The sequence below is a fragment of the Hypanus sabinus genome, chromosome 26 (genome assembly GCF_030144855.1).
Source record: "Hypanus sabinus isolate sHypSab1 chromosome 26, sHypSab1.hap1, whole genome shotgun sequence".
Lineage (NCBI taxonomy): Eukaryota > Metazoa > Chordata > Chondrichthyes > Myliobatiformes > Dasyatidae > Hypanus > Hypanus sabinus.
The window spans coordinates 4261181-4286678 of NC_082731.1; the positions used below are offsets into that span (position 1 = coordinate 4261181).

A 25498-nucleotide genomic window follows, 5' to 3' on the forward strand; every position below is an offset into this window, starting at 1 on the left:
GTGCAGGACTGATCAAAAGTTAACGGAAACATTTGGTTGAATTTGTTACGGTAAAGGGGAGCGGGGTTACGCTCACCAGTTACCAAAAGCAAAGGTTCACATACTTTTTCCAACAAATACATGTAATATTGGGTCATTTCTCTCAATAAATAAATGAACAAGTATAATGATTTTGCATTATTTACTTAATTGGGTTCTCTATCTAGTTTTAGGATTTGCGTGAAGATATGATCACATTTTGAGTCAAATTTATGCAGAAATAAAGAAAATTCTACTGGGGTTCACAAACTTTTTAGCACCACTGTAGGTTTAAGGTAAGAGGAGAAAGATCTAATAGGAGGCAATTTGAGGGGCAACTTTTTTTTTAAAAGCAAAGGATGATATGTGCGTGGAATGAGCTGCCAGAGTAGGTGGATGAGGCAAGTACAATAACAGCAGGACCTTGGTGTAGACGTTCACAAATTGTAAAAGCAGCAGCACAAGTATATACAAGATAATGTAAGCAGGTGTCCCCCTGTTTTTCTAACGTTCGCTTTGAAAACCTCGCTGTTACGGAAGACCTACATTAGTTACCTGTTTTCACTAACAGAAGGTGTTTTCACTGTTAAGAAAAAGATAGCGCGCGCCCTGAACAGCCAAGCTCCTCCCCCGGAACTGCATTCTAGTCGGCATTGCTTAAACACGCGCGTGTGAGCATCTGTGCTTTATGTCGATTTATTTTGGGCATCCATTAGCAAGGTAAGTTCTAAGGTATCGGAAAAGCCTAAAAGACCGCGTAAGGGTGTTACACTTAGCGTAAAACTAGACATAATAAAGCGTTTCAATCGCGGTGAATGAAGTAAGGATATAATGAGTTTGGCTAAGGGTTTGTGCAAGTTGACAAAGATGATGTTGAAGAGGTTTTGGCATCCCATGACCAAGAAGTGACAGATGAAGAGCTAATGAAGAGGAATGGATAACAATTGAAGCCAAACGCAGTAGCAAACAGCCCGAAAGTAAAGTCGTCCAGGAACTGAACATGAAGCAATTGCGTGAGATTTTCGCTGAGACTGACAACGCTTCAATGATTGCATAAAAGTATGACTTTAATTTTGAAAGGGTACGTCGGTTTAGGGAATATTTGCAGGAAGGTTTGAGTGCTTACAAAGAACTGTATGGTAGAAAAATGCGCGAGGCTAAGCAGTCAAGCATACTGTTGTTTTTCAAGCCTTCCACATCAGCCACAGCAGACGATGAACCATGACCTTCGACATCAAGACAGGCAGACATAGAAGAAGGTGACCTGCCTGCCCTGATGGAAACAGACGATGATGAGATGACACCTCATTCTCCTCTACCTCCCACCACCCCAACCTCCGACGACTCAGCCTAACACACCATCATCAGTGTGTTCACTGTCTTCCCGATTCCGATAAGTGAAACTACACTGGATGTACATTATTTCTGCTTTATATAGGTTGTGTATTTTTATGTGTTACTTGGTATGATTTGGCAGCTTCATAGCTTAAAGGTTACTGGAAAGAAAGCTTCTGCCGAGAGCGCTTGCACCAAGTGTTTCTGCTGAGAGCTATGGTGGACAGTGCTGCAATAATTGCAGAAAAGTATTCCTACTTTATATAGGCTGTGTATTTATCAGATCATTCCTGCTTTTACTATAGGGTACTGTTATTTTAGGTTTTATGTGTTATTTGGCATGATTTGGTAGGTTATTTTTTGGGTCTGCGGATGCTCACAAATTTTTCCCATATAAATAAATGGTAATTTCTTCTGCACTTTATAATATTCTGGCCTACAAACCATCTCATAGGAAACTTCTACCGTCAAGTAGCGGGGGAAACCTGTATACTTCATTACTAGAGGGATTGAATTCAAGAGCAGGGAGGTCATGCTGCAACTATACAGGGTACTGGTGAGACCGCACCCGGAGTACTGTCTGCAGTTCTGTCTCCATACTTGAGAAAGGATACACTGGCTTTGGAGGTAGTGCAGAGGAGATTCACCAGGTTGATTCTGGAGATGAAGGGGTTAAGTTATGAGGAGTGATTGAGTTGCCTGGGACTCTACTCTCTGGAATTCAGAAGAATGAGAGGGGATCTTATAGAAACATACAAAATATTGAAAGGGATATATAAGATAGAAGGAAAATTGTTTCCATTGGTAGGTGAGACTAGAACTAGGGGACATTGCCTCAAGATTCAGGGGAGAAGATTTAGGGTAGAGATCAGGAGAAACTGTTTTTCCCAGAGAGTGGTGAATCAGTGGAATTCTTCACTAAACATGTTTAAGAAGCAGTTAGATAGACTTTTACACAGTAGGGGAATTAAGGGTTATGGGGAAAAGGCAGGTAGATGGAGCTGAGTTTACGGACAGATCAGCCATGACCTTATGGAACAGCGGGGCAGGCTCGATGGCCTACTCCTGCTCCTATTTCTTATGTTCTTAGTCAATTGCAAAGTTGGCATACATTATGCATCTATAGAAAAAAGTGCAGTCAACATTTTGGGTTGAACCTCTTTGGCAGGACTGTCTAGGTAAGCGCGTGGTCAAAGACCATCTTCTCAAAGGGTTTCAGCCCAAAACGTCGGCTGTAGTTTTTTCTACAAATGTCTGTTGAATTCCTCCAATATTTTGTGTGTGTTACTCAGATTTCCAGCATCTGCAGGATTTTCTCTTGTTTGTGATAAAGGATGCATGCCCTCATTAAGGGGATACAGAATCTAACACCAGAGGTCACGTTACAGAATTATAAAGCTCTGGATAGAGTATAGCTATGATATTGTAAGCAATTCTGGTAGGCATATTTTCACAAGGACACATTTGCAGTGGAGCACGTGCAGAGGAGATTTAAGAGAATGTTATGAGGAAAGTCTAGGTGGGTTGGGTTTGATTTCCTAGAATCAAAGAAATTAAGGAGGCGAGGTACTAACAAAGATATCAAAATTATGTGGAGCATAGGTAAATACTGTAGACAGAAGGAAACACCTTCCCTTTTATAAAAGCATCAAGAACCAGAGGATACAAGTTTCAGGTGAAGTGTAACGGTTTAGAGGGCAACTAGAAAGTGTATGCAGTCTGAAACACACTGCCCAAGGCGACAGTGGAGGTAGATGCTCTCATGTTGTCAAATGGGATTAGAATAGATGATTACTTGACTGACTTGAGGGATGCAAGCTGATCTTTTTTATCTATTTCCCAGATCTGACAATGGGTTTTCAAGTTTAACCGTTCAGTTTCTCTCTCTCTCTTTTTTTTTTTTTTTTTTTTTTTTTTTTTTTTTACAGATGCTGCTCTATCTGTGGCATTTTTCAAAAATTTCTGATTTTCATTGCAGACATCTGAGTCTTTCATTGCAGGCCAGTGAGTCTTAATTCAGTGATTAGTAAGTTGATGGAGAAGATCCTGAGAGGCAGGCTTTATAAACATTTGGAGAGGCATAATATGATTAGGAATAATCAGCATGGCTTTGTCAAAGGCAGGTTGTGCCTTACAAGCCTGATTGAATTTTTTTGAGGATATGACTAAGTACATTGATGAAGATAGAGCCATAGATGTAGTGTATTTGGATTTCAGCAAGGCATTTGATAAGGTACACCATGCAAGGCTTATTGAGAAACTAAGGAGGCATGGGATCCAAGGAGGTCATTGCTGTGTGGATCCAGAACTGGCTTGCCCACAGAAGGCAAAGAGTGGTTGTAGATGGGTCATATTCTGCATGGAGGTCAGTGACCAGTGGTGTGCTTCGGGGATCTGTTCTGGGACGCCTACTCTTTGTGATTTTTATAAATGATCTGGATGAGGAAGTGGAGGGATGGGTTAGTAAATTTGCTGATGACACAGAGGTTGGATGTGTTGTGGATAGTTTGGAGGGCTGTCAGAGGCTACAGTGGGACATTCATAGGATGCAAAACTGGGCCGAGAAGTGGCAGATGGAATTCAACCCAGTTAAGTGTGCGGTAGTTCGTTTTGGTAGGTCAAATATGATGGCAGAATATAGTATTAATGGTAAGACTCGTGGCAGTGTGGAGGATCAGAGGGATCTTGGGGTCCGAGTCCATAGGATACTCAAAGCTGTTGTGCAGGTTGACTCTGTGGTTAAGAAGGCATACGGTGCATTGGCCTTCATCAACTGTGGGATTGAGTTTAAGAACCGAGAGGTAATGTTGCAGCTATATAGGAGCCTGGTTAGACCCCACTTGGAGTACGGTGTTCAATTCTGGTCACCTTACTATAGGAAGGACGTGGAAACTATAGAAAGGGTGCGGAGGAGCTTTACAAGGATGTTGCCTGGAATGGGGAGCATGCCTTATGAGAATAGGTTCAGTGAACTCGGCCTTTTCTCCTTGGAGCAACAGAGATGAGAGGTGACTTGATAGAGATGTACAAGATAATGAGAGGCATTGATCGTTTGGATAGTCACAGGCTTTTCCCCAGGGCTGAATTGGCTGGCACAAGAGGGTGTAGTTTTAAAGTGCTTGGAAGTAGGTACAGAGAAGATGTCAGGGGTAAGCTGCTGCTTTTTTTTTTATGCAGAGAGTGGTGAGTGCATGGAATGGGCTGCCGGCAGCGGAAACAATAGGGTCTTTTTAAGAGACTCCTGGATGGCTACATGGGAGCTTGGAAAAATAGAGGGCTATGAGTAAAGCCTAGGGTAATTCCAAGGTAGGGACATATTCGGCAAAGCTTTGTGGGCCGAAGGGCCTGTATTGTGCTGTATGTTTTCTATGTTCTATGTTCCATGTTTCTATGTTTGTATCTAGCACCTGCAGTTTTTTGGATTTTTATGAACATCTCAAGGTTTGATTCTCACTGGATCATGTCTTTCTTAAATATTAGTAAATCAGAGATAAGGATTAAACTTCAGTAACTCTTAACATACTGAATAGGCGCAATGCTGGAATGAGCTCTTGTTGCAGTATGTTAAAACGCAAAGAACATCAGTAAGATGCAAAGCCAAAAATGTCCATGTTAAAGCTATCATGGTGGAAACTATTTTTAAATGGCCTTTAGGCTTATCTCTCAAGTTTAGGCTCATCTTAAAATCATCTGAAGTTAACAGCTCCTAAGTGCGCAGTTACTAAATACTGGAAATCCATGAATACTTCCACTCTTACCAATGTGATATCTCTGGAGGCAGCAGCAGCGCTCATGTGCAAACTTGGTTGCCGTATAGAGCTGCTACAGTCTAAGGCCCGAGCAAACGTCCCAACAGATCTGCAAGAGATGGAGAAGAGGCAAAGCCATTAAGCAGACTATACACATATTAGAAACAGCTCCTTTTACAGGTACATAATTCCACCCAAGTGAATAAATGATAATTCATGCAATACATTAAGAAAACCATCCTGCTAACAGTGCGGCAATACTGCAGGCAACTTGCCCCCACCCCCTTGTTAAAACAATTAAAATTTGCTAGAGAACAACATTAAGCATTTCTGGATAGCATGGCTAAGTGAGAAATTATTGCCATGACACATTATTAGCTAATTAAAACATCTGAAATAGAGAGTTTTTCTTTCAGGGTCCATGTTAGCTGTCCAACAAAAGTAGCAGGCCTCACGTTCGCTAAAGACACCATTTCCCACGGAGGTCCCTCCAAATACAAACATACTATTTTCAAAATAATTTGCATTTCCTGCCAGTCATGACCTCACACTTTCCAACTTTTATTCTATTTTTCATGCTGTCGCCCATTCACTTTAGCTTTTCAGTATCCTGAAACCTTCTTATGTCCTTCTCAGTGCCTACACCGCTACTTAATTCTGTTCATCAGCAAACTTTGATATACTACTTGGTCCTTTGCCCCACTAATGGAAACACAGACATTATTAAGCTTTAACTGGAGCCGTATCTTGCACCTTCAGCACTACAGCAATGAATGCAACAGGTGGTTGCCTGAAACCTTTAAGCTCACCGTGCAAGGACTAAAAACTGGTCAATCTGCCTGTCAGTCAATGGACTGTCTGGGTCCCAGATTTTGACTTCAAGTTTTAACTGGTCTCTTTCATCATCTTCATCTGAGGAAATATAACAATACAGATCATGTGTGAATATAGAGAACAGCAAAGAACAGGTTCAGACTACATATTAAATCTGGAAAATGCAACCACAGACGGGAATTTGGAAAGTGAATTTCTTTGCTTACGTATAATTGTAAATTGTTCATATCAAAAGCAGAAGCAAAACAACAACAGTACTTTTTCAACCCAACAATCAGTCTGCAGCACCATCAACCTTCAAAAGGTTTATGCATTTTTGGGACATGAGCAACAGTGGCAAGGGCAGCATTTATTACCCATCCCTTACTGCCCGTGAGAAGATGGTGAAGGACTTCTGGGTGAAGATATTCTCAAAATGCTGTTAGACAGAGAGGCCTATGATGTAGACCTAGCAACAATGAGGAATGGAGATGTTAAGATGCAGTGAATCTTAAACAAGAACGAGGCTGTGCTCCATACACTGCCTTGACAATGAAGGGTACATTTTCTGCAAGGTCTGCTCAGAGAAGCCTAGACAAATCTCTGCACTTTATTTTAAGTTCAAGTTTATTTATCATTCAACCATATATAGGAATACAACCAAATGAAATGGCATTTTTCTGGGGTCAAGGTGCAAAACACAAAACCACAGAAACACACACATAATTATGATATCTAAAAACCAAAACAAAACAGCCTAAGTGACTGAGTGCCACAGCCTGTAGACTGACAGTACATGGATCTTGACCTGGAACATTTCCGCAAGAACAGCCAGCAGCAGTTCCTTAGATCGCACAACTCAGCTGCAGTCAAACACAATCCAGCTCATCTCCCACCAAGCCAACACTGGAAGGCACCACCAATGGGAGGAGACAGCTCCAACCCAGTATGGAATCCAGTGGCACAGAGTCAGCTCCTTCCTCAGTGGCCACAACAGGTGGCATGAATGAGGCCTGGTCTGCACCACAACCAAGGCCAGGCAGCTCTCCCGCCATTGGTTTCACCAGTGAATTAGTAAATCAGACACTGTGTTCTATATTACCAATATCCAGCATGATCTTGCAATCACAACAAAATCATCTAACACAGTCTCTTGGATTGTGCACTGCTGACCTCCTTTCCTGGGTGGCTGATGCAGATTCAAACATGGTACACAAGTCTAGCTGCATAACTATCAAGCAACTTGCTAGTGGGGTAGACCTACAGTACTTGATGTCCTTAATAACCAACAGTGGCTTGTGATTGTGAAAACAAATGTAAAGGGCGAACAATCACTCCTTTGGTTGGATCCAGAGAGGATGCTGCGCGAGAGCGCACCGCCATCTTAGCCGAAGCATAAAAGGAAAATTATATGGATGATACGCAATGCAATCATGATAATTCAATGGTGAATGGAAATTTAGAATTGGGTACAAATCCAGCAGGCTACTGGTATTGAACTTCTTGGGAATTATTGGAACAACACTTATTCATGCAAGAGGGCATTCCAACATGCTCTTGGCTTATGTTTTGTGGAATTGTTTTGAGATGCAAAATACTGGATCCCTCAGAGCACAGTACTCAGCTTCGGACTTTATTATTATAATACCACTACACTTCCAACTCTACCACCTAGAATACTGATGGAATGGGACTCTGTGATGGTAATGCCATTGCATAACAAAAGCAAGTTGTTGAAGATAATGATTGCATGATACTTTTATGGAGCAGTAGTTACCCAATACCATCAGCCTATGTCAAAGCGGTGTCTTGGTCTCAGTGCATGCGTGTATAAAGTCTTGAGTCGAACTGAACAATCTAATAGCAGTTTATCTGAATTGCTTATCAACTGTGACCTCTCGATTAAGTGAAGATCTAACTAATTTGATTGAATTCTTGGAAGGGGTAACCAAATGCGCGTCTCCCCTTTCATCCACACATATGAAGGACATTAAATGTATGTGGAAGTGAACATGACTGAGATTTGATCATTCAATTTTATATGGATATGGGACTAGTTGAATGGCTGAGTTCTTGTACTGAAACATGTTTGTTGGGTGTCCCTCCCACAGACATAGATCCAGAACAAGGCAACAAAACCTTGAAATCCTATTCAGAATAAATGTAAAACTTACTTCTGTATTGTTAATACCCACCTTCTTTGAGCAGGTCAGGGATATCCGCTTGGTATCTGGGACCAACACGGATCTCACCTTTATCTGCCAGCAGTGTTTTCTGTTGTGGATCATAAACTAGGCAATAAAAAAAGGAGTCCTGAAAGAAAAGAAGAAAAGTTATCCTGAATGATAAGACTAATATGATAACATCTTCCCTCTCTGGGTAAAAGCAGCTCATAACCTGCAACATTCCCTCATGCTCCAAAGCAGAGGATGATGATCCAGGTCTGTAATTGCCTCAGTGAGAAAACCTACCCTGGGATGGTTCTTCTCCAGTGGGGAGATATTCATGAGCCCGCTCCCCTTTCCTCATAATTTGAGGTTCTTACTCAAAACCCACAGGACACACTTACAAAATGAACAATTCTCTCATTGGCTCCATTAACAATTACCATTTTCCCATGTCATCACTTTTATTTGTGTGTGCACATGTAGTGAACTACATAGATTACTCTTAGATAGGTACATGGAGCTTAGAAAACAAGAGGGCTATGCGCTAGGGAACTTCTAGGCAGTTTCTAGAGTAGGTTACATGGAGAGCAAAACATGGTGGGCCGAAGGGCCTGTAACGTGCTGTAGGTTTCTAAGTTCTATGTACAAGCTAATGCAGCCTGCTGCACATTCCAAAGGCTTGGAAAGAAATTAAGATACAATTAAGATACACTTGCCCAGAAAGAACTACTAAGTAAATGCTCCCACATTTTTTGTAGGTGCTTACAATAGAGATTTTCAACTCTGCGGCCAATATTTTAGCTATTAATCTCCCTACTGCTACTTAAGCAGCCAAAGTGCTACATCTACCCATTCACCTCCTTTCAAGATCCCAAACCGTCCCTCCAGGTGAGGCAACACTTCACATGTGAATCTACTGGGATCATCCATTATGTCCAGTGTTCCCAGTGCAGCCACCTTTACATTGGTGAGACCCATCGTAAATTGGGGTGGTGGGGTGTTGAGCATCTCTGCTCTATCTGCCAAAAGCAGAACTTCCCGGTAGTCAAACAGTTTAATTCCAATTCTCATTCCTGTTCTAACATGTACCAAGATGAGGCCATCCTGAGGGTAGAGGAGCAATACCTTATATTCCATCTGATTAACCTCCAAGCTGATAGCACGATCATAGATTTCTCCAACCGTTAAAAAAAATTCCATACCCTCACCTCTTCTTCCGTTCCCACTCTGACCTTTTACCTCTCCTGGGTACCCTCCTTCTTCCCCTTCTCCTATGGCCCACTCTCCTCTCCTATCAGATTCTTTCCTCTCTAGCCCTTTGCTTTCCTCACCAGCTATCACCTTCTGGCTATCCTCCTTTCCCTCCCCCAACTTTTTATTCTGGCATCTTCCCCTTTCCTTTCCAGTCCTGAAGAAAAATCTCAGTCCAAAACAAACTGATGTTAATAGATGCTGCTTGACATGCTGAATTCTTCCTGAATTTTGTGTGTGTTACTTTAGCAAATGTTTCTTTTAAATTCCTTGGTTTAATAGGCAAAACTGGATACTCACAACCACCTTCCTCATTGTGTTATGTGCACATGTACCTTTATAGGACTAAGTAGACTACGTGAGGAAGTGAACTACAATCCGAAGGAACAGCAGAGGGATATGAGTGTTAGGCTGCCTATGTTAGTCTGAATTACGTGCATTAATAGAGTCTTCAGAAGTCTTGCACACATGTATTAACTTGTGTCAGGTCTTGTGCTTCTTTATAGCAGTCCCCTCGCAGCTTTGTTAATAACATTTAATTGGAAAATAACCAGTACTGTGCTGCTGCCACAGAACAAATACCAACATCATGAGACAGTTATAATATTATCAATAATGTTTACTGATAATTCAATTGTTTACTGCATACTAATTGCCAAAGATGCGCACATACACATGAGCTGAAGATGCATGAGTTTATGGCTACTGTATATGCATTCAAAGTCAATGAAAGGAATGGGTATGGCACAGGGTAGGCAAAAAGGGTCATTGAAAGTTTGAGGTAATATAACTCACTTCCTCTGTGGGACACATAAAAATAATAAATCTCACCTCTTTCTCCAGATACGAAAAGACTGCTTCAGTTTCATTTAGCAGAGTGACACTGCATTTACCTCTGCAAAGAGATAAAGAGGTCTCTCATTATATTTAAAAACAGAAAAATGATAAATATACTGTCAGAATACAGTAGCATGCCTTTGTCCAAGATCATCAATGTACCCATCAAATACTTCAAGAGTTAAACCTTACCCAAGTTACAAACACTGCCATTTACAAGGCAATAGCTTATTGTTTTCTGGGTACTTCCAAAATAATTCATATAGTGTTGCTGACAACCATGAAAACAGACTATCATCCAGAATGAGTTAACTAGATGTGGAATATGATTTTACATAATTTAGAAAACAAGATCAAAATAATAGTTTTTATTTGTCTCAGCTGCTACAAGGGATTCAAAGTTTAAATTTGAAATATGGTTATTTAGAGATAAAGGCGCCATTTACCATAGTCAGATAATGAGTTTTATAAAGGGAGAAACTACCTACACTTCTTAGGGTTGAAGTTTTTATCAACAGATCAGATCGAAATTCTGCTATCATACTTCATCTAGTCGAGAATGATAGAGGACAATTAAGTAGATTAGGATAGTGGGGGGAGAGAGGGGAGAAGTTTAAAGAATATTCCCATCCTCAACCAATGCATGCGAGCCACAAAGAGGTGAGACAAGATGGCTTCCTCTGAGATCTCCACCATCACAGAACCAGCCAGCAACCAATTTGCTTCACTCTACATCATATCAAGGAACAGCTGAGAGAACAGATATAGCAAAAGCTACTGGGTCTTTTGATAGCCTAGTAACAGTATTGAACACTTGTCCTTAAAAAACTTGTGTGCCTCTAGATAAATTACTCTGGTACATTAATCAGGTAGATTTGATTTATTTATTAATTAATTAAGAGATGGAGCTCAGAATAGGCCTCTCCAATCCTTTGAGCCATGCTGCTTAGCAACCCCTGCCAACCCCGCTTTAACCCTAACCGAACCATAGGTCAATTTACAATGACCAATTAACCTATTCAGTACAGCTTCGAAGGAAACTGGAGCACCCAGAGAAAACCCACGCATGCCATGGAGAGGGCCTACAGAGGATGTCAGTATTGAACTCCAACACCCCAAGCTGTAATAGTCATGCTAACCACTGTGGTGCCCAGATGCTAGCGTTACAGTGTGGAGAATTGCTGAGATCTGTCCTATTACAAAAAGCAAGACAAATCCAAAGTAGCTAATGGCTGCCCAGTCTACTTTCAATCAAACTGAAAGAAGTTATTCACTAATTATCTACTCAGCAATGCCCAGTCTGCATTTACCAGGACTACTCAGCTTCAGATCTCAAGAGTTTTGGGCCAAACATGGATCAGGCAGAATTCAAGAGGTAACTTGAGAGTGATATCTTGCCGAGTTATCATCAGTCCCTGGGAAAACATATTAATGATCAAAAGGAAAACATTCTCATAAATGGTGGTGGTCATTGGAAGTCAATCATCCCAGTATCAGATTGGCTTCGGAGTTCCATGGGACAATTTGAGGACCTCTCTTGCATCAACAAGGTCAGTAGAGGGAGAGCTTGCTGATAACTGCACAAAGTTCAATCCCATTTACAACTCCTCACTTGCCTGGCTGAGTATAGTGCCAAGAACACCATCTTGGACAAAGCAAACCTCTCAACATACACCCCATTCACCTGAGTATATATTCTCTTCACCACAAAGTGCATTGTGCCCCCTATAACCACAGTTAGAGTAAATAGATAATTTTACCTTCCTCCCAGAGTTGCTATCATCTCAAATTTGCATCAATTAATTTGATTCACTCTGCACTTTTATCAAGAGCTGGCTGAGGACACCCAATACTGTAAAGGCAATGGGACTATAGACAACATCCCGGTCCTCCTTGCTGTATCCTTGCTATCCTTGGTATCCTTGCTGTAACCAAGCTGTTTCAGTCCAGTTACAACATTCATGCCCTGTTCAAGAAAAGCAGGACAGAGCCAGTCCATCTAATTACTATCCAATCGATCAATCTTAATCAGCAGCAGAGGCATTCATGTCAGTGCTATCAACCAGGCAACACTAATTCATCAATAATCTGCATAAATATGCTCAATTCCAGTTCACTTAGCGCACTAAAATGAAGTCCAACAAGACTTGAGTTGTAGGGGGATGAGAACCAGAGCACTAGAACAGATAGGTTCTAGATAGGTTATGGATAGGTTATGAATTCAGACATCGTTAAGACCTCAAGCAAAGTCAGGAAGCATGACCATAAGACATAGGAGCAGAATCAAGCCATTTGGTCCATCAAGTCTGAGAATGCTGTGACTAATGTTCTGAGAAGTGATTATTTTGATGCAAGTGGTATTGTAGGAAAGGCAGATGAGTTCAGGGCATGGTTCAACACATGCAATTATGATATTGTACCCATTAATGAGTCTTGGTTGCAGAAGGGGCAGGACTGACAGCACAATATTCTGGGATTCCGTTGTTTTAGAAATGATAGAGTGGTAGGAATGGCATAACTAGTCAGGGAAAATGTCATGGCAAGGCTCAGTCAAGACAGTCTACAGAATTTGTCTAGTGAAGTTTTATGAGTGGAACTTAAGGAATAACAAAGGTTTGACCACATTAATGGGACTATATTATAGACAACCCAACAGTCCACAGACTGTTGCAAGAAATGTAGGTTGTGATAATAGGTAATTTTATCTTGCCACATATTGACAGGACTGTAAAACAACCAGATGGGATAGAGTTTGTCAAAAGTGTTGAGGAAAGTTTCCTTGATGAGTACACAGAAGTCCCAATGAGAGAGTGTGCAATACTTGATCTATTAAGGAATGAGACAGGGCAGGTAACAGAAGTTGTGCAGGGGAGCACTTTTCAGCTATTGATCATAACGCCATTAGTTTCAAGGTAATTATGGAAAAGGGTAGGTCTGGTCCCTGGGTTGAGATTCTAAACTGGAGAGAGGCCAACTTTGATGATATCAGAAAGGATCTGGCAAATGTGGAATGGGACAGACTGTCTTCTGGCAAAGGTGTACCTGGTAAATGGGAGGCCTTCAAAAGTGAAATTTTGAGAGCACAAAGCTACAAACTTACAAAGTGCTTGTCAGGATAAAAGACAAGGATAACAGGTTCAGAGAACCCTGTTCTTTGAGAGATATTAAGGCCCTGATTAAGAGAGAAAAAAAGAACTGCATAGCAAATATAGGCAGGTAGGAACAAATGAGTATAAGAAATGCAAGAGAATGCTCTAGCAGACAAGGTGAAGGAGAATCCTAAGGGCTTCTACAGATATGTTGAGGGCAAAGGACAAAATTGGTCCTCTGGAACAATAATCTATGCAAGGAGCAAAAAAAGAAGGGGGATTTCTTAAATGGATTTTTTTTTGCATCTCTATTTACTCAGGAGACAGACACAGTCTACAGAGTTGATGCAAAGCAGCAGCAAGGTTATGGACTATATACAGGCTTGTGTGAGGATTTTGCTGGGTCCGGAGGATCTGAGTAAAAAGGAAGATTGAATAGGTTTAAAATTTATTTGGTAGAACATAGAAGGTGGAAGGGAGATTTGATAGATGTATATGAAATGATGAGGGGTATAGATGAGGTAAATGCAGGCAAGAGGTTCTGTGAGACAACAAGTGGTCATGGGTTACAGGTGAAAGGTGAATTATTAAAGGGGAACATGAGGATGAACTGCCAGTGCAGTTGGTGAATGCAAATTCAATTTCAACATTTAAGAGCAGTTTAGATAAGTACATAGATGGGACAGATATGGAGGCTACGGTTTGGCTGCAGGTCAATGGGACCAGGCATACCTTATGAAAACAGGTCGAGTGAACTTGGCCTTTTCTCCTTGGAGGGACGGAGGATGAAAGGTGACCTGATGGAGGTGTATAAGATGATGAGAGGTATTGATCATGTAGATAGTCAGAGGCTTTGCCCCAGGGCTGAAATGGTTGCCACAAGAGGATACAGGTTTAAGGTGGTGGGGAGTAGGTACAGAGGAGATGTCAAGGGTAAGTTTTTTTTACTCCGAGAGTGGTGTGTGTGTGGAATGAGCTGCTGGCAATGGTGGTAGAGGTGAATATGATAGGGTCTTTTAAGAGACTTTTAGGTAGGTACATGGAGCTTAGAAAGATAGAGGGCTATGGAGAAGTAATTTCTAAGGTAGAGACATGTTTGGTACAGCTTTGTGGGCTGAAGGGCCTGTATCGTGCTGTGGGTTTTCTATGTTTCTATGAATCCTCTCCAACAGACTGGCCACCACTAATGTAAGAGACTCACTAATTTATAACTCCCAGGATTAATTCTATCACTACTCTTGAACAAAGGAATAACACTTGCCGCCATCCAATCCTGTGGCCAGTGAGGATGCAAAGATCATTGCCAAAGGAGCAGCAATCTCTTCCCTCGCTTCCTGTTGTAACGTAGGGTACACTGCCTCAAGCTCAAGGACTTCATCTAGACCCAATTCACACTCCCAAGTTCCTGCCTGATGGCAAGATAATTCTCCCTCCTCCCAATTAAATACCTTTCCAGACCATCCATTGCTGTCCAAAGCTATGTTAAAGATCGGGAGTTATGGTCATGGTCTCTGAAATCCTCATCCACTGAGGGATTAATCACCTAAGTTCATTACTTAATACTAGATCGAGTATGGCCTCTTCTCTAGTTGACCTTTCGATATATTATGTTAGGAATCCTTCCTGGACACCGAACAAATTCTGCCCCATCTAAACCATTTGCACTAAAGATGCGCAAATAATATTAACGAAATTGAGTCACCTGTGACAATAACTAGTGATATTTGCACCTTTCCAAATTTGTCCCCCAATCTGTTCCCCGGTGTCTCTGTTTCTGGGGGGGGGGAGGCCTTATGGAATACTCCCAATGGAGTGGTTACTCCTTTCCTGTTTCTGACTCAGCAATCTCAAGACAGCCTTTTTCTGCATCAATGATTCTACCCCTAATTAGCTATGTCATGCCCCACCATCTTTTACCTTCCACATGTCCCTTTCAAAACACCTAGCCACCACTCCTGACCTTATGACCACCAAGTGTCTGTAATGGCCACAACATTGTAGTTCCATATGCTGACCCATGCTCTTAAGTGTATTACCCTTGTTCCTGTACTTCATGCATTAAAAAGACATTTCAACCTATCCAATTGAAGGAATTATGCCACTATCAACCTTCCTCACAGTATCTCTGCATCAACCTTTATAGAAATTGCTCCATCCTCTGACCCATCACTTTGGCACCCATTCCCCTGCCAAACTGTACCCCTACAGCTCTGGGAAAACCTGCCCGAGGATATTGCTCCTCTCTTGGAGCCCCATTGTAACCTGTCCCTTTTGTAGAGGCCATACCTTCTCCAGAAAAGATCACAATGATCCACAAACCTGAAACACTACACCTCACTAATTCTTCAGCCACACATTCAGCTGCCATATCATTCTGTTCTTGTCTTCACTGGCACTCGGCACAGTCAGAAACCCATAGTACTGTATACTAACACTCTAAGGAACTGCTTTTCAGCTTCCTATATTCACTCTTCATCCCTTTTCTTACCCATGTCATAGATACCAGTATGTACAGTCGACCCTCCTTATCTGTGGGGGGGATTGGTTCCGGGAACCCCCGCAGATACCAGAAAACGCAGATACTGAAGTCCCCTATTTAACCTGTCTTAGTGCTGTAGACTTTAGGACCCAGCGGAGCTCGGGACCCACCACCCGCAATGTTTCTGTTCCATTGACGAAAAACGATCACAATTAAAAATAAAGTGGAACTAATAAAGCGGAAAGAGATGAAACACTATCGGTCACTGGAAAAGTGTTAGGCTACAGTTGATCAACGATTGGAACAATTTTAAAGGATAAAGTGAGAATAATGGAGCATGTGAAAGGCCCTGCCTCGATGAAAGCTACAATTATTACTAAGCAACACAGTGGTTTAATCATTGAAATACATATATGTCTTAATTGTTTTATATGCATAGAAAGTTAAAATATATACTATATACTAACACAAACGTTGACTAACTGACGCTAAATAATACCGGATTTACCTGTTCCGACTTAAGAGAACTTCCGGGTTTTCTTTTCTATCCCTGATAACCTATGCATATCCTCCCGTATACTTTAAAATATCTCTAGATTACTTATAATACCTAATACAATGCAAATGCTATGTAAATAGTTGTTATACTGTATTGTTTAGGGAATAAAGACAAGAAAAAAAAGTCTGTACATGCTCAAACAATAAGTGCTGGAAAGAGAACTACCGTGTTTTCCTGATCCGCGGTTGGTTGAATCCGTGCATGCGGAACCCACGGATAAGAGTACCGACTGTACCACAATTCACCCTCCCCTTTAAGAATGCTGCTGGCATCTGAGATATTATCCCTGACCTGGCACCTGGGAGGCAACATGCCATCTAGGAGTCTTTTACATCCTGTTCCCCTAACAACTGAACCAATCCCCTATCCTTCTTTCACCCTTCTCTTCTGAGCTACTGAGCCAGACTCAATGCCACAGACCTGGTCACTGCAGCTATCCCCTGGTAGGTCGTCGCCTCCCAAATATATCCAAAGCAGTACACTTGTTATTAAGGGGAATGGCCACAGTCATACTCTACCATCAACTTATTCCCTTCCCCTCTCCTGACAAAACACTCAGCTACTTGCCTCCTGCAACTTAGATGTAAAGGCCTCCCTGTAGTTCCAACTTATGAACTCATTCCCCCAATGATCAGTAGGTCATCCAGCTCCAGCTCCCTATCGCAATCTGTAAGGAACTGTCCCACGATGCATTTCTCAGAGATTTTTGCAATCAGGGAGACAAAGTCTTTCAGACCTCCCACATCTTCCCTGGGATCCATCTCACTACTCTATCTAGGAACTAATAAAGAAAAAAAAGAAACTTGACAGAAGTCTCAAAGTAGACTCAGCAACTCCGCACCAAAGCCTTACTCTTTGAGAAGCATTAAGACCCAAACAACATTCAGCCCTGAAATGAAAATTGGCAAGTAATGTTTGTAATACATGAGTTGCAGACAATGATCACCCCAAAAAAGACATTCTTACCAACAAAATTCTAGTTGCAAGATGCATTTATAGCAATAAGTAGAATATAAAAAGAACCCATCTCTTCACCAAAGACTAAACAAAAATAGATAAACTGATAAAGAACTTTAGGAACTGAAGTTTAACAGAAAAATTAACACCCTTCTTAAAGGTGTTCAGGAAACAAATTTTTGACAACTATTGTTCACAAAGTGCAAAATTTAGAGCTTTTGTATAAGCTTCAATCCAGAATACTTCATGACAGAAAAACAAAGATTAGTAGAATTGAACTATTAACGTATTCCCATGTAATGGGACCATTTGAAATGAACTCATTTTTTGCTGTAAGTCAATTCATAAGTTCACTCCAGAAGTTCCTTTGATCTACCAGATCTGTAGCAAGAACTTGTACAAGACAAATTTATCTGCTATCTTGTGAGCAAACATCAACTTTGTTCCTGTGTGTGAGGAGAACCAAGGTTACTGAGACTTCGAAGGTTAAATCAATCCCTTTCAACAGCATTTATTTCCTAAGACAGTTGTTGACAGAACAGCTATGTGTACTCTAATTTTACACTTGTTACTTGTCTTAACTTCATTGTCTTCAGTGATCTGGACAGCAAAATAACTAGTGATCTGTTTCATATTTATTTAGAGATATTGATGCAGAAAAGGTCCTTTCCACCCCATAAGCCACGCGGCCCAGTAGCCCTTCTATTTAACTCCAGTCTAGTCACAGGACAATTTACAATTAACAATTAACCTACTAACCGGTATGATTTGGACTGTGGGAGGAAACCAGACCACCCAGAGGAAACCCATGCAGTCATGGGGAGAATGTACACATTCCTTACAGGTGGCACCAAAACTGAATTCCAAACTCCAGCACCCTTAGCTTAATAGTATCATACTAACCGCTACACTACCGACTGTGGCGCCTCTTACTTGCAGACTCAGGTTATGCTAACTGAAATTTGTCATTTGTACAGCAAAAGTTTGACATGAGTAAATGCTGTGTAGCATAACAAGATTTCTGTCTTCAGTACTCTTGAAAATATTGGCAATGTTTGAAATTTTCACATAAAAATAATACAAAGTGTTACTAACCGTATGTGCGTTGCTGGTAAAGATTCGAGTTGCCGTGATAGGAACAGCTCTCGATGTTTCAACTGGTGTTGCTGCTTTTCTGTCAACTGCTGTGGGTTGTCAGTCTCTGCTTCTGTTTCCATTTCCTCCTCTAGATCTTCTGCAGTTTGAAAGAAAGGTTACATCAGCTGTTACTGTATAACACACACAGCAATCTGAGACCTTAAATGTGCTTCACAATGACAAGGTGCATCCAAGGAAGGTGCCAGAGAAACTAAGGTAAGACAAGCCCCTATCATGTTAGGGCTTTTCTGTGGCATCAATAGTTCCCATCACTGAGCAATTAGTTTCCTACAAGTGGTGGAGAGATTTAAACCAACTCATGGTATGTTCATAATCATAGGCACTTCTCCAAATGCAAAAGAAATTTTAGTTCAGAACTATGACTACATTCCACAATTAACATCATGGGGTGGGGGGGGGGAGAGAGAACTTCACTGCTTACTATTTCTTAATTTCAAAGGAATGGGAGAGCTGAAAAAAGTTGCTATCTATAGGACCAGTTTGAATAGGTGATAGAAATGAATCATCACTGTAATTTGTAAATACAAGGTGACATACTCATGAAAATTACAAGAGATAGAAGCAGAATTGGGCCAATTAAGTCTCCACCATTTCATCATGGCCAATTCATTTTCCCTCTCAGCCTCATTCTCCCAACTTTTCCCCATGACCTTTCACGTCCTAACTAATCAAGAATCTATCAACCTCCACCTTAAATATATCCAATCACCTGGCCTCCACAGCTGCCTGTGGGAACAAATTCCACAGATTCACAATCCTCTGTCAAAATAAATTCCTCATCCCCATTCTAAATGAGAACATCCTATTCTGAGGATGTGCTCTCTGGTCCTAATCTCCCCCACTATAGGAAACATCCTTTCAATTAGATTACACCCTTCATTCTTCTAAGTTCCAGTGAGTATCGTCCCAGAGCCATCAAACTCACATGCGTTAACAGCTTCAAGCTTTCAATCATTTTCGTAAACCCCCTCTGAACCCTCTACAATGTCAGCACATCCTTTCTTAGATTAGGGGCCCATAACTGCTCACAATATTCCAAGTGAGGCCTTGCCACAGTGCCTCATCATTACCACCTTGCTTCCATATTCTAATCCTCTCAAAATGAATGCTAATATAGTATGTGGCTTCCTCACCACTGACTCATCCTCCAAATTAACCTTTAGAAAATCCTATATGAGGACGATCAAGTCCCTTTGAAAATCAGATTTTTAGATTTTCTCTGTTTAGAAAATAGTCTACGCTCTTGTTCCTTCTGCCTAAGCACCTGACACTATTCCATCTGTCACTTATTTGCCCATTCTCTCTATCTGTCCAAGTCCTTCTGCAGGCTCCTTGTAATCAATGGCCTTCTGAAAGTCCAAGTACACAACATCCACCAATTCTCCTTTGTCTATTCTCTTGTTATTTCTTCAAAGATTCCAACAGATTTGTCAGGCATGTTTTTCCTGAAGGCTAATTTTATCATGTGATTCCAAGTACCCTGACACCTCATCCTTAACAATCGACTTCAACTTCTTCCCAACCGTTGAGGTCAGCCTAAATAGCTGACAATTTCCTTTTTTCTGCCTTCCTCCCTTCTTGAAGAGTAGAGTGACATTTGCAATTTTCCAGTCTTCTGACCATGCCAGAATTAAGTGGTTCTTGAAAGATCATTACCAAAACCTCCGCAATCTCTTCAACTACCTCTCTCATCCCTAGGGTGTAGTGCATCTAGTCAGGTGACTTCCTTACCTTCAGACTTCGCAGCTTCCCAAGCGCCTTCTCCCCAGTAACTGCACTCAGTTCTGCCCCCGACATTCTTGAACTTCGAGAATACTGCTTCCATCTGTTACCATCTGTTGGTTTTTTAAAATCTTGCCAATCCTCTAACTTCCTAACACCCTCTCACTAATTTTTGCTTTACTATATGCCCTTCTTTTGCTTTATGTTGGCTTTGACATCCCTTGTCAGTCACAGTTGTAACATGCTGCCTATAGCATACTACTTCTTCTTCGGGATCTATTTCTACTGTGCCTCCTGAAAAGCTCCCAGAAATTCCAGCCATTGCTATCATCCCTGCTAGCATCCCCTTCTAATCAACTTTGGCTAACTCCCATCTCATGCCTCTATAATTTCCTTCACTCCATTATAATACTGAAACACTTGACTTTAGCTTTACCTTTTCAAATTGCAGGGTGAAGTCTTTCATATTATGATCACTGCCTACTAATGGCCCCTTTGCCTTAAGCTCCCAAATCAAATCTGGTTCATTACACAGCACCCAATCCAAAATAGCCTTTTCCCTAGTGGGATCAACCGCAAGCTGCTCTAGATAGCCATCTTGTAGACACAAAATTCTCTCTCTTGGGATCCAACACCAATTTGATTCCCCCAATCTACCTGCATACTGAAATCCCCCGTGACCTTTTGACATGCGTTTTCTTTCTCCTGCTGTAATTTGTAGCCCATATTCTGGCTACAGTTTGGAGGCCTGCATTTAATACCTATCAGGTTCTTTTTAATCCTTGCAGTTTAACTCTACCCACAATGATTCTACATTTCCCAATTCTATGTCACCTCTAAGGATTTGATTTCATTTTTTTTAAACCAACAGAGCCATAGCTCCCGACTCAGTGATGCCCACAGCGTCATATCTATCAATCTCAAACTGCGCTACAAGATCATCTACCTTATTCTGCACACTGCGTGCATTCAGTCCTGTATCATCACCCTGCTCGATTTTGACCCCGTTACACTGCAACCCATTCCACTGACTGTAATTTTGCGTCATCATCTACCTGTCCTTCCTGACCGTCTCACTGCATGTTGTATCTAGTCCTCAGCCGAATCACACTGACTCCCATCTCCAAGAATTAGATGAACACTTCAAAATTATGAGAACTAACTTGCGATTTACAACCCATTGCAGGAATAAATCATGGGAAACTCAAATTAGAGAAAACAATAATCCTAGGAGTCACCAAGCAAACACCTCCATAACCTGAAAATGGTTCTCTCATTGGAAGTTATAACTTCTGTTTCTTTTAATGTCCTGAGGGATCATTTGATGAGGAACCCGCATTGTTCATTTAAGTTGTGAAAAACTTAAATGAAAAAAGTTTCGAAATGGGTGATGCAGAAAACTTAATATATGACGTTCACCAAATTTTATACCATTTCAAATGCAGTCTTAGGGAGGAAATGATATCTTTCTTTCTTCCTTGATTCATTAATTTTGTTCTAGATCTTAAAATATATGAGAACACACACAAAATTACAGAATGGCTAATATGGAGGGGACAGACCTTAATGGGGGAGTCTGGATAAACTCAGTAAAGCAAACTTCCTTCTACATCTAATCTCTGGTTCTGGATCACATTGACTCGATGTTTGAAAATAGTACTTAAGAGTACATTAAGAAACAAATCTTAATTTCTACTCCACCTCCAACTCACTCCCTATCAATTGGAAGAGAAGACAAGTAGTTTGTAAATACAGTATATACTTGTGGCAAAGGGTACAAGGATAAATACGTCAGTTTTGTCCCACGTTTCGCACAATCTCAATCCAGGCTGAATATAACTTCGCTATTCCTGGCTGCATCATTGTGGATGCACCCGAATGAAGAATGGAAGGTGGAAGGAATATTAGCAAGGATTCACACCTTTGGTCACTTCCAATGTCCCACTCCTGCTGAGCAAACATAACGCCAGGCCTAAACTCAGAGATATGGTGAACAGAATGTACTGCACAGTTCTTGGAAGTCTATTTGTTACTAAAAATAAATCACGATTGATGACCACTTCAACTTCTTATCAATATAATTAACCAATAAAAATCTACCACACACATTCTTAAGCATAGTGTACACTGTATCTGAAGCAGATTTCAGATTTCTGTTGTTTTTCTGCAAAATAAAGTGCTTTCCCATGTCGCTCTTAAGATTCCATTGCTAAGATAATTAATCCTTTTAATATTTAGCCTTGTCACTTTCTCAATCCTTTGAGTTAAGTCAACCACGTTCATAATGTAACCCTTCATTCCCAGAAATGTTATCTTGATCAACAAAATTTTAAATGAATAGTGACTTCCTTCTTGTATTTACAGCCTTTATAATTTGCTAATAATGCAATTTTAATACCAGGCTTTGCATGCAATATAGGCGCTCAAGCAAAAAGCAGCTATCGGTCTATTGTTCACACCATCCAACTCTTTCCAGTTACAGCCAGGATGAATTTATATTGTACACCATAACACAAGAAAATAAAAGCCTACAAGGTTAACCCTTGTTAAAACAGGTCCAATGCTTCCTTGAACTGTAGATGTCTATTCTTATTGGAAGATGGACCACAAGATAGGGCAACAGAAAACAGTTTAATGTTCCTTTTTAAGCCAGGCTACATCAGTAAAGGAAGTACATTAAGGAAGTACAAGGAAATTAAGGTCTTTGTGCTGGGACTGGGAACCAGAGAACAAGGAACATGTGAATGAAGAGGTATTTTCACACTCTATCCTCAAATGTGTGCTCAAATGACAAAGTCCTGCAAACACCAGGTGAATGTAAACAGGAAAGGCCAGAATTATTACGAGAACTTGAGATGGACTGACAGGAAGAAAGAAGCAGCAACTGTAGAGATCTAGAAGGGCTACCACAGGAGCCCAGCTACAGATCTATGCTGCAAGTTAATTCTAAAGTGATACAAATTCCTCAGACTTTGACAAGAACAGAATTCCATTTTGCAGACATCCAACACAGATACATTATGCCATTCCTATAGATCCAGTATCATAGTCTGTTCTTTTGGTTCAGAGCAACAGAAGATGTCACTAGAACTGGATATTTATCCTTGAATCCTGAGGAGAAACCACCAACACACAATCTCAGAAGAGCTGACCGAGGACAAGTCGTGAAAGCTGACAATTTACTCACCAGCTTTAGGCAGTGTTTCTTGTGGAACATCTGGGACCTCAGCCAGTAGTGTTGGATCACAATTATCCAACTCTTGACCTGCATAAGTCAGTGAGAAGTTAACAGTTAACAAAAGACGAAACACCTAATTTCATCTGCTATTTAGGGAAAAAGCCTGGTCTTGCACTTAACTAATCAAACTAGAGTTTGTGCGCTCAAGCTCGTAAATGCAAGTAATTCCATAGCACAGCCTTCACTGACTCTGAATACTTGAAGAATTAAAAAATACATACTTGATACTGGTTCAAAATAAAGTTAAAGAATTAAAATTGAAAACTTAGATAAGTTCAAGAATAGCCTTTTTGGTCAAGTTGCCCTTGAGCTTTGCAATACCAAGAAAATGACTCAGTCTGCTTATATTTATGGTTAGCTGGTGGTGGTGGGTGAGGGGGTGTTGGAAATATAAGCCATGTGGTCAGATTTACTGTTCCTAAATAAAACCATAAGACAAGAGCAGAATTAGGCCATTCAGTCCATTTGGCCCGCTGCACCATTCGATCATGACCAATTTATTTTTCCTCTCAGCTCCATTCTTCTGCTTTCTCCCTGTAATCATTCATGCCCTTACTAATCATGAACCTCCACTTTAAATATACCCAATGTCTTGGCCTCCACAGCTGTCTGTGGCAATGAATTCCAGAGATTCATCACCCTCTAGCTAAAGAAATTCCTTATCCCTGTTCAAAGAGATGCCCTTATATTGAGACTGTACCCTCTAGTCCTAGACACTTCCATAACTCTAGAACCACTCTATCTGAGTCTTTCAGTTGTCAGTAGGTTTCAATGAGATTTCTCATACTTCTAAACTCTAGCAAGTACAGGCCTACAGGCATTCAACATTCCTCATATGTTAATCTTTTCATTCCCAGAATTATTCTTGTAAAGCTTTTCTGGACCGCCCTTCTCAAATGCCAGTACATCTTACCTAGGATAAGTTCTCAAAATCAATGCTACCATTGCATTAGCCTTCCTAACTGCTGACACAACCTGCAAGTTAACCTTAACGGAATCTGCACTAGGACTTCCAAATCACTTTGTACCTCTGATATCAGTATGCACTCTCTGTTTAGCAAATAGCCTATGCCTTTATTCCTTCTACCAAAGTGCATAACCATACACTTCTCTACACTATATACCATCTGCCACTTCTTTGTCCATTCTCATCTGTTCAAATCCTTCAGCAAACTCTTGCTTCTTCAAAACTATATGCCCTTCCAACTACCTTTCTATCATCCATAAACTCGGTCACAAAGGCATCAATACCATCATTCAACAGTCCCAACACCAACCTGCACAGATCACCACTAGTCACTAGCAGCCAATCAGAAAAGGCCCCCTTTATTCCCACTTTTTGCCTTCTTTTCTATCCATGCTAGTATGTTTCCTATAATACCATGAACTCTTTTTTTTAAAGCAGCCTCATGTGCAGCATCTTGTCAAAGTCCTTTTGAAAATCTAAGTACAAACATCCACTGACTCTCCTTTGTCTATTCCCACCTCAAAGAATTCCAAAAGATTTGTCAGGCAACATTTACCTTTAAGGAAACCATGCTGACTTTGTCCTATTTTAACTTGCACCTCCAAGTCCATTCTCCTCAAGAATGGACTCTAAAATCTTGCCAACCACTAAAGTCAGGCCTATAGTTTCCTGTTTTTGCCCCCCACCCTTCTTAAAGGGTGGAATGAGATATAGCTCATGGAAACTTTACTCATGGTTGCACAAATTATAGACACTTGCTGATAAAATTCTCTTAAGAGGTCTACACTTAAAGTACACTATGGAAACAATTCATTATAAAGGAGAGAAAACTGGGAGAAATACAAATTAGGTTTCACATGTGCAGAAGGTGGTTTCAAATGGATCAAACTATTAAATGGATTTTGCTTGGACTTTGGAACCAATTGGAACAAGCTGAAAGCAGTTATATTCAACTGCGACAAAGCAATTCAGGGGCTAACCTGTGGTGTAGTAAGATTTGTATAAGGCAAAAAGTTCAAGGCAATAAAACAGAAGTTTTACTGTCCCTTTTTTCAACTGGCATTTAAGAGTTTAGTGCTGTATGATGTGGTAGCATTGTGCTTAGCGCAACGCTATTACAGATCAGGACATTTCAGAGTTCAGAGTTCAATTCTGGCA

The 25498-nt window shown here is 40.8% G+C and overlaps 1 protein-coding gene across 6 annotated transcripts in view; it reads right to left on the reverse strand.

The window, feature by feature from the left end:
* LOC132381808 (metastasis-associated protein MTA1-like) overlaps nucleotides 1–25498 on the reverse strand; it is a 184081-nt gene that overhangs the window by 71874 nt on the left and 86709 nt on the right. For 5 of the 6 annotated variants that reach the window (XM_059951399.1, XM_059951402.1, XM_059951403.1 and 2 more), the window contains 6 exons: nucleotides 23323–23400; nucleotides 18351–18489; nucleotides 10166–10229; nucleotides 8111–8228; nucleotides 5912–6014; nucleotides 5112–5211 (listed from right to left, as the gene is read on the reverse strand). In XM_059951399.1, the coding sequence (XP_059807382.1) occupies nucleotides 5112–5211; nucleotides 5912–6014; nucleotides 8111–8228; nucleotides 10166–10229; nucleotides 18351–18489; nucleotides 23323–23400 (602 nt within the window). The remainder of the gene's footprint in view (nucleotides 1–5111; nucleotides 5212–5911; nucleotides 6015–8110; nucleotides 8229–10165; nucleotides 10230–18350; nucleotides 18490–23322; nucleotides 23401–25498) is intronic. The other variant, XM_059951404.1, reaches the window with a different exon arrangement.